Genomic DNA, 18,199 nt, shown 5'->3' on the forward strand with positions numbered 1-18,199 from the left:
ATCTGGAAAGCAGTAAGTTCTATCACAAACTCTTTTGAGTGTGAAATACCTGTAACGGTACCTAACAATTCTAGCAAAACCAATCTGGCTATGTGCCTGTCTCTAGATTATCCGACAGAGTGCTCAGTTTTGGGATGTCCCAGAAACCCTTCCCTGTAGCTGTTTGCCCTGGAAAGTGTGAAACCTTTGGTGGTTTATAGAATACTCAAAATAATGAAAAGCACCAAGTTCTGGTAACAGATTTCTAGTTGGCCTTCAGAAGTCAGCAATAATATGTAAATTGAATTTAAAATGAAGCAACAGGAGGCCTAAAGCTGTTGACCACTACCAGAATTCAAAATTCGTTTACCTCACCTGTAAAGCAAAAACCACTTGGGGCTATCAGAGTTTTCTCCTGCACATCAATAAAAGTGCATATGCTTAATGCTAGGTAAGTATGAAAACAACCCTTGTAAGTACTTAGTTTAAGGAAGTAGAATATTTGGTAATACATGCTGTGCATGTATATTTGTTTTAAGTGAACAGCTGGCACTTCTTAAGTTTTACCTGGAAACACATGCTTTCTAATCACAAAATAAAAAAGGCAATTGTAATCCTAAAAGCAAAACTCAGAGCTATTAAGCTATAGCTTTTAAATTAAAATAGTTCAGGATAGCAATAGGACAGTAAAAGAGTTTTAGCTGTATGTTCAATACTATTGTTGGTATGAATTTGCCATCACTGATCAGGCTAGAACCCTACTAATTTTGCAAAAGCTCTTTGTCAGTTTAACAGAGGTAGTATAAAAAGAGTGTGATTTGTTTAACACGGCCTCATCTGGCTGTAAACATTTCAAACAATAGACATAAATATCTATGATAAAAAGTACCATGGAAGAGATTACTCTAGAAATTTTTTATGAACTTGAAAAGAAAAACAGTAGATACATTTTATATATTTACTTATTTGCATGTAGTTTAAATGATACAGAACAAGATTACTGTGTTAGAAATCCACATACAATATAAAAACATTTGTTAGACATAAATTCACCATTCTGCTGACATTTGCAATAACTGTTTATCCAAGCTTAACTTCAGGTATTTATAATATTTTTCATACATGAATCTTTGTATATGTGCAATGTTTCATTAACTACACAATGTGAAACCCTGATTTTTGTAGCTTCTCATTACAATCTGAACATAATAGCTATTTGCATCTTAACACATTGGCTTTTTGAAACACTAGTAATTAAGGCAACTTTAATGTACAGTTTCTCAATAGTGCAAACAAAAATTGTCTTTAATAATTTGATTAAAACATAGAATTCAATATTCCAAAGTTGTTGTTGTGGTTTTTTTTTAAATGCAATTGGAAGATATCGGTGCATTCTGGAGTTCTCTTGTGAAAGAAACATTTAAAAGCTCTAAATGCCGATTGCTTTTGTTGGCTCCTTTTAACTGGTTCTGCTGTCTTTGTCTTCATGACAGTAATTCATCTTCTTTTATGCGATGTTGTGGTAAAATACAGTAGCATTTAAATGAATACCTAGTAACTCAGTGAATCCCAAATGCAGCAAAGGCATACAGTTTTCATAGTGCACTTTCACCTCATTGAAGTAAAAGTTGCTCCTACTAGATGTTTTTCCACTTCAATGTGAAGTAGATTGTTAGGATTTTATTAGTGGTTTTGTTAAACAGCTTGACAGTTCAGTTCTCTTCTGCCAGTATTTCTCAAAAGGCTTTCAGAAACAGTATGTATTTCAGGGGTACTTTGCGGGGTTCTTTCACCACATAAGCATACATAGTTTCCCAATCATGTCAGTGTAGCTGTAATAAATAAGCATTTACATCCTAGAAAGGAGAAACAAAAGTGTCACATTACTTATGGCTGTAACATCAACTGTATGTCTAAGGCAGGGTAGTCAATCAGGACCATAATACAAGAATCATTATGTTTAGGCCAAATTTCAGAACAAGCTATCTTCAAGATACTTTCAATGGCATTACTTTATGTACTAGAAAGCCTGCAAGAACAGTGGGACTAGCTTCCCAAGTCATCAATTTAGTCTATTTTTCCTCTGTTCCCTGCATGCACAGGAAACAGAATCATCATCATGAGATCATGTATTTGAAACATGTTTATTAAGAGTGACATTCCTTCAGCCCATCCCTCCAACATTCTTGTACTACACTTTTTGCTCCTGACTTGTTCAGGTGGCCTTGGTCACAATCTATCCTGATATACATTAAGAATTAGCCACATGAACAGAAAGAGAACCCGAATCCTAGAGAAACAAGCTGACACTAGCTGTAACTGCTATGTTGGCACACCAAAAGAACTAGGTAGCCTGTATTGCAAGCTTCCATTGCTCTACGAGTTGGGAGTTTAGAACACTGTTCTACACCCCTACTGACTGAAACTCTGCAAGAAGTTTGTAATATTCTTGTAGAAATAAAAAAAAAATAAGTCGTAAGTGCACAGCAATCCCAGAAGAACAAGAAAACTTATTTGATACAAAGTGACAAATTCTGCAGCCATCAAATTAATAGATTCCACAAAGCTCTTTCAGATGCTAGTAAAGCATGCAATCTCCAAGTTCTTTTGAAGTTCGCTTGAATTCTGCACATAACCAAGTATCTGCTTTAAGTCCTCTCTTACTGTCTACCTTCATCAGGTCCCTCCATGTGGAGAGGTTTCTCACTCAATGTAACTCTTTGTGCCACACCTCAAGAAAGCCCTGTTTACACAGACGAGTGTCATGAGCAGCAACTCATGCATTTACCAGACACCCTCATTGTATTACTGATACCACAACGTACCGAGAAAGGCAAACCGGGATTTGCTTCAGATGGAGACACTTTTCGGCTCTCCACAAACTCGTAACTTTCCAAGCATTAAGCCAGCTATAAGCTTTAGAATTTAACATGTTGTCACTTGCCCCAGTCACCTGATGTGCAAATGCCAACAACATTGCCGGGCTAAGATTCTCCATGCTGCATTATGCTTACAGTAATGGGTACAGCAGATTTTAGAGAAAACATCTATCCTTTTACAGTCTACCTACTCATCTGGGCCCTTTTTTACATCAATTTTAAGGCTTATTACTGTTAGCCATTTCACTATTAAGGAGATGCTTTCTCTGTGAAAAAAGGATAAAAAAATTCATTGTTAGCATTCTAAATCACATTACTATTATCATAGGGACTCCAAACTTCTGTGTAAGTTGTGCGATATACTTGAGCATCAGTGGAAAATAAAAGTGTTCCTATCCATCAATAGTTTTGCATAAAAAAAAACAAATGAGAGGAATACTGCAAGTGATACAATTATATTCACTACTAAACACAACTGGAACTGTATTACCTTAGCTATATTACCAGTATATCCTGGAACCAGAGTAAGATGATTCTCCTGTTCCCACAAACCACTTAATTGTCGTTTTAAAATATGAATATTTCTGAAAAAGAATGAGCAACACTTTATAACATACATATACCACACTTCAGGAGACTGACTGAAACATTATTAATACTATATATAGACTTAGTTTACATGTTATTGTCACTATTGGAAAAAATTGATCCAACTTCCTCAATATTTGTATAACCTCTGATATTATGTTCTACATGTATTAAAACTCCAGTAAAAAACCACAAAAACACGAAAACAAAGACATGACAATCCTTAGGTCTGTTTCAAAACACCACCTGTGTATTAACAGAACAACTTCTTTTAAGTACTTTCAAATTATAACTTTTTATTTTGTAGATAATGTATGCTCCTAGTGATCAAAGTTAAAACAGACTGAGATGGAATAAGCTACATAAATATATTTAAGTATTTCCCCAACACTATACTCACCCATCCTCTGCCTTTTCTGAATGTGCAGACAGTTCTGACCACCATCTTTTAATGACAGCCTGAAGCCAGTTTAAACCAACTATCACGTATCTGCAACAACATATTTTACACATAATGCTTTTTTTCACCCCACTCCAATATCTACAGGTCAGCTAAAGTGTCAAGACAAATTGGTAAGCAATTTAGAGCAACATGTTTTCTATTCTGTAATTAAAAATCTAGACAAATTGGCAAGTTTAAATACTTGCCTATGTTTTCAATTTCAAAGTGGTTAACTGAAGCTCTTATTGAAAAACTAGAAATTCTTCAGGTATTTTGCCTGAAAACTGCCCTGATTTCATGTAAAGCATACTAAAACCTCAGTGCTATTCTGTTTTACTGTTCAGGATAAATAAATCTGCATAAGCAGTAAAGCCAGTCCCCACCAGTCCTTAACCTTGCAGAAATGAGTTGTTGAGCCACTGATTTGCTAGAGGAGAAAGGTCCAGAGGGAAGTTCCTCTTCAGGTTGGCGTTCCCTCAAATTCAGCATTGGGTGAAGGGGCAGAGGGAACAACAGTCAGAGGACTAAACACCATTAACTTCTAGGGCACTGCATAGCCAGGAAGTAATAACGTTTTGAAAACATCCTAAACTCATACTTACTCTTCGTATTTGCTTTTAAGCAATGATTTCACTAAAGGCAAAAGATCTACGCAGCAGCCAACTGAAATATGTGGTTTTTCTTCCTGTAAACTTAAAAAACAAGATGTTTCAGAAGTGTTTGAACTTCATCATGGCTATAGCAGATTCTTATCCCTCCACTTTTTTGTTTGTACCTGTTTGTAAGCACAGGAAGGCAGTCTACTACTACTCCAAGATCTTGTATCCTAGAAACATTAAGAATAAAATCAGATAGTAGAGCATAGGTTGAAGTATGTGCTTCCACCATGACTTAAAGAATAAGTGTAACGAAGTTACAACATTTACGGAACCCCTAAAAATGCTGCAGCATATTTGAATTTGCTACCACTTTAAGAATATAAAAGAGACACTCAGGTTTACCTCACTAAGTAGGCTACCAGTTCACTTATACTTCTCCTTCTCCAAAAGGTTAAAGCTACATTCAGCCTCAGATTCCTGCTGAAAAGAACTTGAGCCATAGTTTCATGGTCCTGAGAAACCTGTGTATTTTTGAAAATATAGAAATTTACCACAAGTAGCCAGCAACAACACAATAAGCTGCTCTAATATAGCAATTTGTTAACGTACAATCCTACCTGTATGCTGACGAGTTTTAGAAATTTAGCTCACAGTAGCCTTAAAACCACAAATTTCCCTTAGAAGGGGGCACAAATAGATTAAGACTACTTTACCCAAGAGCTACAAGAATAAGGTCTGTAGACACCTAAAGACGTATCTAAAAGTTAAATACAGCATTCATGAGAAACCTGTAATTCAACCAACTCTTGAGAATTTTTTACTTAGATGCTTATTAATTTTGACACAATTTAGACCCAAGTAATTACATGTATTATTCTGAACTTTGACAGAAAAGATTAATTTCTGAAAATAGCTTGTTCTTGGAATGAAGTTTAGGTATTTTAATAAAAATAGACCTTGCATTGGTGAACACTGCAGAGCCACCCACATCTCTCAAAACAGTTAAACAGGCATCTGTGGCAAGTGATCTAGTCTTCAGTTTCTCACAGGATGAATCCTCCCCCACTCTTCATTTCTTTACTCTTCTTCCCACAGCATCTTTATTCTAGCTATTTTGCTGCTCCTTCCTTGAAACGATCAAACTCAATGGAGTGCAAGAGTGCCACAGACTTGTACCTCCAGCCCACTGGACTCTCAGGGCTCTGTCTTCACAAGACCAGTACCATAAAAAGACAGCACGGTAAGAATCTTCAATCTTATCTTCCCTGCTATGCCTCACTTAAAACAACTGCAGGCCTCAAAGGGTAACAAACATCTATGGTGACAGAAATGGAAACTTCAACATTAAGGGACTTAAATGGCCTTCACTGTCATAAAACCCATTTCATTTAAATATCTGACCTTTGTCCAGTTTTGGAAGCCCTACAGCCATTCACTGTGTTTCATCAAGCAATCTTAACAAGAAACAGTCTTACACAAACACTTAAGTTCATTTCATACACATGAAGCTGATACTGCTATTGAAAATGGTCCTGTCCTACCTCACCAGCTTACTTTCACACATAAGCACGCATGTGGCTATACATCATGCCAGATCATGAAACTCAACCAGGTCAAAACATTTTCCTTTAGTGTTGGTACAATTTTAACCCAGAGTAGCCTGGCAGATCTGAGCTTCTGTGCTGACAAACATGTGGAAAACTGGCAGAACTACTATTGTTGGCAACTGTATCCCCGGTAAACTGACAGATAGAGATTGTAAATCACAAGACTGGAGCCAATCTGTATGTTAAGAAAATGAATCTCTGAAAACTTTCACAGCTAACTACACAAAGAAACTATCAGGAATACTCCTATTTTAAACTAAAGTTTCTTTAAACTCTACTTACCTCTGAAAAAAATCCACTATATTTGGATGATGGGCCTTCTGTTTGAGATGAGCCAGAGTCACTAGAATTCAACAAGTGCGTACGACTGTTGTTGTGTAGTTTTGCTGGCAGATTCCCTGCACAAGCCAGTTCATTTTCTTTATTTGCCATGTCACAGCCCCTAGATTTAGGGAACTGTTTCTTTCTATAGCAAGGCTTTGGAGTATAACAACGAACTTTTCTTTTACAATATACTACTTTGAAAAGAGAGAGGGGACTGGTCACCGTTTTTCCAACTGTTATTCTGCAATAATAAAGCAGTATTTTAGTGAAAGTTGCTCTAAATCTAAGCAATTCTTCATGTTAGTAAGCGAAAATACATCATTATGAATTCAGCAGTCAACTTGCAGGTTAGCAAAGACACTTTATCCCCAAAATATATCTTCACAACATTTGGGTTATCAGAAGTAAGAGCTACCACCAATATTTTTCTCCTGCTTTTATAAACGCAGACTCATTATTATGGAAGTGGACACAAGAACCAAGTATTGTCAGTAAAGAATTAAGTAATCAAGAGCTATCTTCCATTTGTGTCTGCTTGAGTGTTGTAAAAAGATTTAAACAGCTTCTTCCTCCCTGCCTCCCTCTCACTTCAAACTCAAGCGTCTGCACAGCCCTCGTACCTGTTTGTGTATGAAGCCAGCTGTTTTGGAGATTTCTTACCCTGGGAGAAAGGGAACAGAGAAGAAAACAAGTTTTTTTACTAAAAAGGCTCAAACACTCCCACAGTTTGTCAAAAGGAAGTTCTGCTTTACCACTGCCTAAGCTTAACATGGATTCCCTCCTTTCCACCCACTCTTCCTATTCTGTAGCTAAAGCACAGCTATGTTAACCTTCCTATAATCTTCAGGTATTTTATGGTGACCTATAGATGGACTAGCTCTGTCATCACTATCCTTGGAGCACCACAGTCAGCTGTAGGCTTGGGGTGTCTTTGGCCAGAGGCAGGACTGTGACATCACAGGGAGAGAGTTTTTACTTACTAGCAACTGTGACGAACATAAAAAGGCTACTGGAATCTGATGGCAAAACTGCATTGCTTGTCTCACACATGCATTTAAAAAAAAATAAATCAAGACCACTGTAGACAACACCAGCTTGATTATCTTGAATTCATTCATATGAAATAGATTAGCACCCTTTTGCACCATTAGGCTGCATAGAAGAGTGATATCCAAAAGGAATCACAAAATTCATTCAAGGTTGTGCCAAACAGATTAGCAAAACCTTTGAAAATTAAGCAGCAGAACCTGAAGATTAATTTCTAAATGATTTTTTATACAGTAGTCTTCAATGTTTTAGAGCTTCATGTAATGAAGATGAGTTGAATTGTGACATACTAGTCTACTTTTTTCATTAGTAAACAGATTAATAATAAAAAAGAACTAAGATGCTAAAGTTAGAAATACATTTTCATACAAACAGGTACTATACCCATATACTGCAGGCATCTGAACTTGAAAATTTATACTACTATTAACATTTACATTGCATACATCAGCAAAACAATGTTATGACTGTTTTTTGTTAACACCAAGTCATAAAATCATGTAGGTTTTAATACGTAAGTTTCAATAAGCAAACAGACATAGAGCATATTGGCATCTTGACTGCTGTTTGAAGTGATCTTACAGGAAGTTTACCTCCATACTCCACCGCCTTCCTCTTCTACCAGTAACACATGTAAGAGGTTATGAGAAAATGTTTCTGACTAGCAAGAATCTAGTGAAAGTACATGTTACTAAATGGGGTAGATCAACCTGCATGATATTAAGACGACAGGTCCTTTTCAATGCAAGTATTTCACCTACCCCACCTCTCAATTGTGCCATGTAGCTCTCTTGGCAAGAGAGAATTTTTTGATGATACAATTTCTCTACTGAAACAGTTCTTGGCTGTACTGCAGCAAAGCAGGCATAAGTAAAACCATCGTTAACTACTGCTCATGTGGATGATATGATACATGTATCTGTGCAGTCACTGCCTATGTCTATAATAATGCAGAGTTTTCATAATATAATTGTGTAATAGCTAAAGTTCTTGCACATCTAAACATGAAATGCCAATAGGGCACTCCAGTTTTAGACTGCTTAGAACTATGAACTTGTTTGAATGTTTGCTTCAGCTTCATCAAAGAATAAAAAAAAAACCCAAAACCCCACAGCTTACCTCCTTCATGATCTTTTTAGTGGAAGAAGAGATTCTTTTTCTAGGGAGATCAATGGGATGACCTTCAATATGCAATACTTTCTGTTTTCTAACATTGTGGGCTTCAGATGCCATAATCTCTCAAATCCCTGTTTTCAAGGGAAATATATTTAATATAAAATAAGAATAACCAAGTATCTTTTCTATAAGTTAACTTTCTTCAAATGCAGCCAGCAAAACCAGTTAAAAAGAGTTAAACTATACACAAGATCTTCCATCATATAAATAATCCAAGACATCCTTCAGCAGCAAATGTTAGCTGGAGACCCTATCATTAGTAGCATGCTGATGAGCACTTAAAAATTCCTATTTATTTAAAAAAAAAATAATAAAATAAAACCAAGACACCCCCCTCCACCCCCTCTGCAAGAAACAGAAGCAGAGATCTTGTTTTCAGACCAGCTTAGTACACCTGCACTGAAAGGTGCCATACAGACAAGAATTCAAGTAAAGGTGGCAGCAATTTATGAGACTTTCCACCTCTCACACTAGGAATTTCATCTGCCACCTAGAAAAAAAATAATTGGTCCCACAACCATTTTCAAGTGAGGAAAAGCAGGAAAATAAAAATAAACCCTGTTTTTCAGGAAGGAGGCAAATTTCATCGAACAGCAAAGGTTAAAAAAATGGAAGTCAAAGACCACCCTTAGATCACTGGCAAATCCACCTCCCACCCATTTTTCTCAGAATATAAATTTGGCTATTCTTCATATTAAAAAAAATATTTATACCAGTTAACCAGCAAGAAAATGCCTGAAGTACTTTGTCTTGAAGTATGCAAAGAATCAAAACCAAGATTGAGACAGTTGTACACATGGTTTTGCATTTTTTCTGAGTGATTCAGAAAATTCATTGCTTGAGACTGGATTCAAGATTACATCACCATAGTGCACTATTCTTAAGATGTTTCAGCAAGACATCCCACCTTTTAAAAACCAACTATTTGCTTTAATTTTATTCGTTTTCCTCTAAACAGTAAAACTCTGGTCCCAGCATGAGTGTCCTAATCTCTCCCCTCCACTTTCAGTACCAACATTCCTATCCCTTTTCCTCCATGCAGCAGATTTATCTCACATTAAGAACTTCAGTATTTAAAACACTAAGACACTGAGCACTGAAAAAGCCAGATGGGGAAACAGCTTGTTAGCCACAGAAGATTTTCCAATGCAGTAGCTAAAGGCCATCAAATAAAACAAACAGGTGGCAGGCTCAAAACCAAGGATAAGGTGTACTCTTCACATAATGCATATTACATTCAATATTTTAGGATACAGCGGAAGCAAAAAAAATTCGAGTGCTTCAGTTTTCTTTAGAACAGGATCAGTACTAAAGAATCAGATTGGAGAACTCTCTCTCAGAAAAAGGAAGTTTTACTGACAGAAACCCTTACTCCTAGATGGGAATATAGAGCTCTCAGACCAATGACTTCAGCAAGCACTGCAAATGGCAGCATTATTTACGGCAAGATCTTTTAACAGTTGGTGGCCCATACTTTTCCACATACAAGACTGGCTTAAAACTGGTTCATTAAGTTAACTTTTCCTGCATACTATGGAATGCTGATAGAATAGTTGTCACCCTACAAGTTCTCCACACTTTCAAGGCTTCCATCCACCAGGCTTATAAGTAGTAAAAATATTTTTTCCTCTGAAGTTTAGAAGAAACAACTTTGCTGCACACCAGACTGGTTCAAGTCATTGTTTGGCCTCAAATGGGCTGTACATTAAAATTTGAACTTGGAGCACAACACAAAAGCAAACAACAGAACTTTTGACAAATAGTCTAACCCAACAACCCTGAAATCCCAACAAATCCAACCTTCTGTTGAGGCTAATGATGAAGGCAGAAAGCTAGGAGGATTTTTTTTTTTTTTGCATCCCCTGTTTGAGAATGTTCCTGAGGGGGCAGCAGTAATGAAGGACAACCTGCAGCCACCAGAGCTAGACCCCATAGAATCATCCTGTCAAATGCTAAAAAAAAAAAATATCCATAAATTCCATTTCTGAAGAATCATTTATTGCAACTACTGCCGTGACACACTGACAGCTTACAATTCTTCATGCAGAAGAGCTACCTGTCCTTACTTGCTTGTTTAGTAAGTGATCCCAAAGCATCCTCCTCTTTCATGCTACGTGCTAAGCAAGAATCTGATCTTCAATACCCAAGACAGCAGCACCGTTAAACTAGAAGGCTAGAAAGAAATGTCTTGCCAAGTGAAGTCAGTTAGTGCATCAGAGTCTAAGATAACGTCTCTAAATACCTAACTAGAAAGAGGTTATCCTGGAGGGAAGGAAGTTCCCCCCAAAAAAAGACTGAATGTGTCCAAAACAAAAAGAATTACACACACTAGCAATTTGATGCAAGAACATAATGCCCCTCTAGCCTCACAGCTGAAACAAGAAAAGACAAAACTGCCAATTCTTTCTTTAAAGACTGGGAACAGAAACCCAAAAGGCTAACAGATGATCAGACATAAAGGAACATCTGATGAAATGAAGTAAAATTGAGTGTTCACTGTCCTACAGTTTAGAAAGGTTTCCATAGTTTAACCTGGTTTGTGAGGGTCTCTGAGGATGCAGAAGCAGCAGCGAACATACACACAGTAATGGAATAGCTGCATTGTTAACCACCGTGCAGAACCTCTCCCTTAGAGCTGACAAAGCACCTGAAGAAATCATGTGTGGAAAACACAGTCAGTATTTAAAGATAGCCTCAAGAAAGATCCAGACTGACACCTCTGTTGTGCAAATCAGTAAATAATGTAATCAAGAACAGAATTACTGGACACAAACAATAATATACTGTGAAAGATCCAACCTGGTTCTTGTGAAGGCAAGTCCTGCCCTGCACATTAATGGAATTCTTTGAGACTACGAAGTAGTACAACATGGATAAAGGACAGCTAAATGATAAGATTCTAGCCGAATATTCCAAAAAGTTTCCAGAAGTCCCTCACTTTAACTTCTTGAGGAAATTAAGCAACCAAGTGATAAGAGTGAAAGTTTTTGCATGGAGAAACAGCTAAGTCCTAAACTGTTCAAGTGGTTCCCTCACTGAAGGCAGCCACCACAGGAATCCTGCATAAAAATCTGCATTTGTTTATGCTGTTTGATACATTCATGGATTACCTCACAAAGGGGATGAATAATTAAATGACAAAGACCATTGACAACACAAAGTTAAACCAGACACTGAAGAGGAGGGCTAACTGATGAATTAGAGAAGGACCGTCAAGTAAAATAAACAGAAGCAATGACTATAGGTTAATAAAAAGCAAAGCCTGTGTGTCTGCAGGCATGAGGAAATTCTGGGCTCCCATATAGAATCACAGGCTCCGCATTACTAATTGCCACCCACAACATGATCTGCATATATGACGGTTTACTTTAGATCATTCCGATTGCTCAGCGTTCCATATGGATCAATAAACAGGAAAATAAACAGAACACTGTTGTGGCAGTCTATAGTGACTGTTTCAAATATTGAGCCCAGGTTTAGACTCTTCCCCTCAAAAAACTCAGAAGACTCCTAAGTAAAAAAAGGTCAGACAAGTTAAAAAACCAGAATACCTTCCACACAATCAGTAACTGAACAGATGAGCCCTTTTCAGTTTGAGGAGGCGGCCACTTATACGAGAGAGGGGAAATAAAACAGAGGCCTACAAAATGAATGGCTTGGAGAAGTTACACTGAGATTATTCACTGTCTTGCCTAATATAAGAATGGTCAAAAAGCACTAGCTGAAGGTAGGTTCAAAACTAACGAAAGGGGGTGGCTCTTTGTGCAAATTATAATCAAGCTGAACTTGTCACAGGATGCTGTGACCCAAATGTTTACATGGGTTCCAGTGCAGACTTCATATGTAAATTCATAAAAAAATAAATACATTTGAAGTGATTAAGTCCAGAGAAAGCAGAACACAAGCAGAAGAATCTGGTACATCCAAACCCAATACTGCTATAATAAACTTAGTCCACATCAAGAAACCTGCTTCTAAAGGCTTAGTAACACATGATAAAATGCTAGCTGGCCAGTAATTAAAAAGATGAATGCTAGAGGATAAAAACACTTCATAGGGCTCTTTACAACTTTCATTTTATCTGCTATCAGATACCATCATGTAGGGATAGTAATTAGATACTACCACACACTTATTTTGGAATATATACAGGGGATTTTAAAACTGGCATTAGATACCAATTTGTACAGGATCAAACAGACACCTTTACGTCTTGAATTTTTGACTATCCCCTTGTGAGGGGCACAGCTAGTGGTATTTGTTCAGAACAGTCTGTTATACCATCTCATTAAGTCCAATGCAACTATTTTGCTTTACAAAACTTAAAAAATAAACTAAGGTTAGAATGGAAGTCTCTTCATCTCTACCTTAACCCTTCACCACACAAGCCTAAACTGTTTTACAACTGTAACAAACTAGACTGCAAATCTGAACAGAGATTTCATTCAGATGATAGGCTCACATTCCACCAGTTTCCCCCATCCCATGCATGGCTTCTCACAGAAGATGCCAACCCTTCCTTTCTCCTCCTTTTAGTCTCCTAAATTTTCAGGAAACAAGACCAGAGTAACAGCAGCCCTACATCCTGATAAGCAAGCACATTTGACCCTGCAGTCAATAGACAGTATCCATGCAAAGTTTTCTTGATGGCCTTACTGCTATTTTCTAACTCTGATCTCTCCCTTCAACTCTTCACGTCATACCAGTATCAAAGCAACGAAAGACAGCACGAAAAGGCTTTCAAGTGCACATCTATCAAAGGCAAGTATCAACAGCTCTGCCACTCCCTCCCATCATTCTATGTTCTGGGCACAGCCCCCAGAGAGGGACAAACTTTTCTTCACATGTTATGTAATCTACACATGTATTAACATAACATTAATTTCTTGCAGAACACAGACTGGAGTACTTCGCGTGACAGCAAAGCCAATGTAAAATAGCTCGATACCTTAAGTCATCAGCAATACCCTTTAAAACAAACATTCTTCCTGTCCTACTCTGTGCCCAAATTCTTAACAGCTATTTTTTCCTGTAGCATTCCATGTACCCTAGCAATTGCAGACGTTTCTGTGACTCTCCCCCGCCCCATATTAAATCAAGTGCAAGTTCAAGGATGGCAATATTAAACTCAGATGAAAGGGTTAGTTGTTACTCCCCAAGGAGGGGAGTTCATACTGTGAAAGCATTCAAAATAGGTATGCATCAGGGAACCAGTAACAGTCAATTTCTGTAGTCATTATCAGATTTAAAATGATCCTGAGAAACTTCCAAAAATGGTTATTCCAAGTTAACTTCCGCAAGGGTAATCCATCTACAAAAATAAATCAGCACTATCTTGTGATGTAGAAGTGATTCTGTAAGCTTGGCATAATTTCCTTCCATTTTAACTCTGACAAATGTTACAGAATCCATCTGTCTCTCAGTTTTAGATGGCTTCCACATGCTTAGAATATGAAATGGAGTGGGGTTTTTATTAAAAAAAACAACACTCCTTTTAGTAGTTTATGCCCTGACAGTTTTAAATACTGAATTCTCTTTTAAAAAAAAAAGTGGAGCTCAAGATTCCAAGAAGTATGTTAATGCAAAATTTTTCTGCAACTCTATAGAAAGTTTTTTAATATGCCAGCAGGACACATTTTTGCAAATGTGCTATACCTGTCAGGCCATTTGTTTCAATATAAAGTTTCATGCGTGGACAGAAGTAACAGGAATTTCATTAAGTTTGCAGTAAAGGCAAATATATTTGAGTAACTAGTTATGGTAAGTTAGCTTATTCCTACAGTTTAAGCTCATTTTCCTATTACTCTTACATATGGAATTTGTATATGGCCCACTGGCACAAGCAGTCATAATTAACCTCCAAAAATGACCACAAGTCAGCATTTGGTTAAGTTTATTGAGGATGAAGCCAGGTGTGAGTTACCTCTCCTTGTGGAGCTAGCTTAAGAGTCTAATAACTGAACCTTATTCACATTCTGGAAAAAATATTTTCTAGAAAAAAGTCAAACAAATACCCAGTTTTCTGCATCTGGGGATACCATTTACAGATATGTTAAGCTGCCATAACATAGTATTGTCAGTGTTTCAGACCTTTCTAAAATCATCCTTCACTAATGCAGAGATGCTTTTACCGGTTCATTTTCACTTATGAACACCCTAAGAAGAGTAAGGTTGGAAAAGTGCTGTCAGTGACATTATCTGAGAGTTCTACATAGGAAATCAAGTTCCAATACACCGACACTCCTACATTAATATTTTACACAAGATTTAAGAAACTACTCAAAATGAAATACAGTGTATTTTTCTACTCATTGCTGAACCCCAAAAGCTTCAAAAAAACTGCAACAAGAACTTTAAAGTCAAACCTAGAGAAAGACTTACTGGAAAACTCCTCAATCTCCAAACTTGGTGGAAGCATCAGTACACATCTCATCCCTACTTAGCTGAACACAGTCTGACTACACTTCGCATAGCTTGGGATCACATGACTTATGTTACCCTCGAATACACTTCCATTATTGACTGTGGTCTGTTTATAGTACTTAAAAAGCCTTCTTAATTCATACTTAAGCTCCTTACCCCGAGACCAACATACAACACTGTTACAATAAATTAAAAAAAAGCTTATTAAAATGATTCCAATAGAAATATATTGAAAAGAAGCGTTTCGAAACTGGGTGAGAGACAGAATACATATACACTAATATAACACCACACACATATCACTATACTCACATTTTTACAAAATATATACATATGAAATACTTTAATGATATAATTCCTAAGACGTTATAATGAAATTCTGAGTTATAAAGTTTAGGAATTCAAGCCAATGGTAACTTGAGTTCAGTAAAATCATAGTACATAAATTTTAATCAAAATTACATGCACCGATAATATGAAACTGACAGCTTTTGACTAGGACAATTTATTTCTAATCAGCAAGGCCAGAGGCACTAACCTGTCTTCTGTTATGCTTTAGTTCTAGTAAACTTGGGTAACTTATCTCCCCCCCCCCCCCCCCCCCCCTTCCCTGACTACCGGAACAAAAAACCAGGGGAGTGGGAAAAGCAGAATACATATTCCAAGAAGAGAAAGAATAAAGCTGCTTTTAAGCAAACTGACTTAACCTTGCCCTATAGCACATCATATTACACAAAAAGAGCAACAAAGGTTTCTAAAACTTCCTCCCAGTCTCTCTCATCAATAGATGTCACTATTCAGAATATCTTTATTTTGTATCTATGTTCAACAACATGCCAAACTACTCCAGCATAACAGCGGACAAAAAAAACTTTGAAGGTTAACAAAGTAATTAATGCAGAATCTGATCTTCAGGCTTCTGAAGATCTGCCTCACACCCCCGTCCTTTTTTTCCCCACTGGAATCTGTCACACCCAGCGAATAAATCCCGTCAGCAGGCCTCACACCCGGCTGGTTATCCTCCCTCTCGGCAGCACCGAAGCCTCCCCTGCCCTCCCTCCACTTACCTGCCAGCGCACACGCTCGCTGCGAGCCGCGGCTGGTACCGCCGCTCCCCCAACAGCGCAACCGCCAGAGCTCGCCCGCTACGGGCCGCCAGCACCGCGGGCAGCCGTGCCGCAGGCCGGCGGGGCTGCCCCGCATTGGCGCGCCCCACGCGCAGGGGCGCCGGCCGGGGGAGGCCTGGCGGGGGCCACCGCGGGAGCGGGGAGGCGGCAGCCCCGCTCCCCCACCGCCCGCCCGCCGAGAGGGGCGCCTCGGAGCCGCACCCGGCCCCGGCGAGCCAAAGCACGGCCCGGGGCGCGCCACGCACCGCGCTCCTCCAGAGCGGGCGGCGAGCGGGGTGGGGGTAGGCCCCGCCGAGGGCTCCCGCGGCCCCGGTTCCTCAGCGGCCGGAGACGAGTCCTGGGCCAGGAAAGCTCCCACCCCGGCCGCTAGGAACCCCGCCCGCCGCCGGCTCGAAGCGCCAGCTCCTCGGCCACGGCCCCGGGAGCCTTCATCCCCGCTCACTCACCCGCTGCTCATGGTACCGGGCAGGGCCACGCCGAGGGGGGAGGAGGAGCCACGGGCACCTACCGCCGGGGCCCAGCGCCCGGAGCCTGCGCCATTCAAACGGCGCCGCGCTGCATGCTGGGCCGCGCCGCGCCACGCCCCACCGGCCGCGCCGCGCGGCGCAGGCACGCGGCGCCCTCTGACGGCCGCGCTGCCACCTCCCGGCGGCCGGGGGCGTGTCCGCCACGGCGGCGGCTGCTTCTCGCCCCGCCCGGCCCGGCCCCGCCCCGCCCCGCCCCGCCCCGCCCCGCCGGCCTCCCGGCTGCCCCGGTGCACCCCGCCCGGCGGGCCCGCGGCCGTCAGCTGCGGGAGCCTCTGCCGGTACGCCGGTGCTGTGCGTGCGGAGCTGCGGGTCAGCGCGGTGTTGCTCGGCGTAAGGAAGCCTTGCTGATGGGCAGTTATCCTCGAGTCTTTGCATTTACCGGGAGCCTCGCAGCCCGCGCGGAGTCGTGTGCGCCGGCTGCTGCTGCTGACACGCGGGTGCGGACCTGCGGTGTTCGAACTGCCCGAGAAATCCATGCCAGCGCCGGGCTGCAGCGGAGCCTAAAACCCTTTAGTATTCCTGAGGCTTGGGCGTTACTAACATTCTCTTTTTGATCGGGTGTAACAATCTCAGAACGTACCCACAGTCGGTGAGAAAAGCGGCTTGTTTTAGTGATAAACGGAGGGAAAGGCGAGACCTATTCCATGTCTCGCCTCACCCTGCTGCTCCTTCCCATTGCAAATTCTGACCCAAAGTGTGCTTTTTGTTATGCAACTTCACAGCATCCCTGTAAAACAGAGACTTCATCTGTCCCCGTTATAGGTGTGTAAGTTTTGGCTTGGCTGAAATGTTTGGTTTTGGGGGGCGAGAGGGCAGCCTTTGACAAATCGCAGCCTTTCTCCAGTAAGTTAACTGTACATGGCAATTTAAATTGTAACTTGGTTATTAAAGCATTTCCTCAGTGTCTGAACAATTCCAAGACTAACTGGATTTAATCAGAGGCTCCGTTACTACTTTTTGTGACCTGCTTTCCATTTCACAGTATCATCCGACTTTAAAACAAGGTGGTCTGTAAGATAACAACTTACGACACAAACCTGCTATACAAAGAAGGCATTTGATAGCATTAAAAACGAGCTGCAAATATATAATCAAGTCCTTAGATCAGGCAATGTTCCATCTCAAAAGCTTCATAACCGTATTGATCTTAAAAGTCATTGGAGTTGTTCTCCTTTTGACCCAAAATGCCCTGATGCTATGGAATTCATTCTGATTTCCAGTCTAAATTTATTCATGTCCTGTTTATTCTTCTAGCACCAATATTACCCTATAGTGTAAACAGGTCTCATCTTCCATCATTTCTGTTTGCCATAAGAGAATCATTTTATTCTCTCATCAATTTCTTTTTGCTAGCCTAACACTCTTAGCCTCTTATTGCAGGACAGCGTTTCTGTTTGTTTAATCTTGCCAATGTCACTTTTAGCTTCATTCTTGCAGCTGTTGCAGTTTCAGTTCAAGCTGTCCTGTGTGCGTAGTGTTTA

The 18,199-nt window shown here is 39.9% G+C and overlaps 1 protein-coding gene across 1 annotated transcript; it reads right to left on the minus strand.

Annotated features, from left to right (window-relative positions):
* Window positions 1–923: 923 nt before the first annotated feature.
* On the minus strand, window positions 924–16,794 carry KATNBL1 (katanin regulatory subunit B1 like 1). Its single transcript, XM_055810034.1, has 10 exons — window positions 16,638–16,794; window positions 8,585–8,712; window positions 7,039–7,079; window positions 6,377–6,659; window positions 4,890–5,008; window positions 4,664–4,714; window positions 4,491–4,580; window positions 3,847–3,936; window positions 3,349–3,442; window positions 924–1,835 (listed from the first exon to the last, which is right to left on the minus strand). Exons 2-10 carry the CDS (start codon window positions 8,696–8,698, stop codon window positions 1,803–1,805), a joined length of 915 nt encoding a protein of 304 aa, XP_055666009.1. The 5' UTR covers window positions 8,699–8,712; window positions 16,638–16,794; the 3' UTR covers window positions 924–1,802.
* Between the last annotated feature and the right edge of the window lie 1,405 nt (window positions 16,795–18,199).

The sequence above is a fragment of the Falco peregrinus genome, chromosome 1, assembly GCF_023634155.1.
Source record: "Falco peregrinus isolate bFalPer1 chromosome 1, bFalPer1.pri, whole genome shotgun sequence".
Classification (NCBI taxonomy): Eukaryota; Metazoa; Chordata; class Aves; order Falconiformes; family Falconidae; genus Falco; species Falco peregrinus.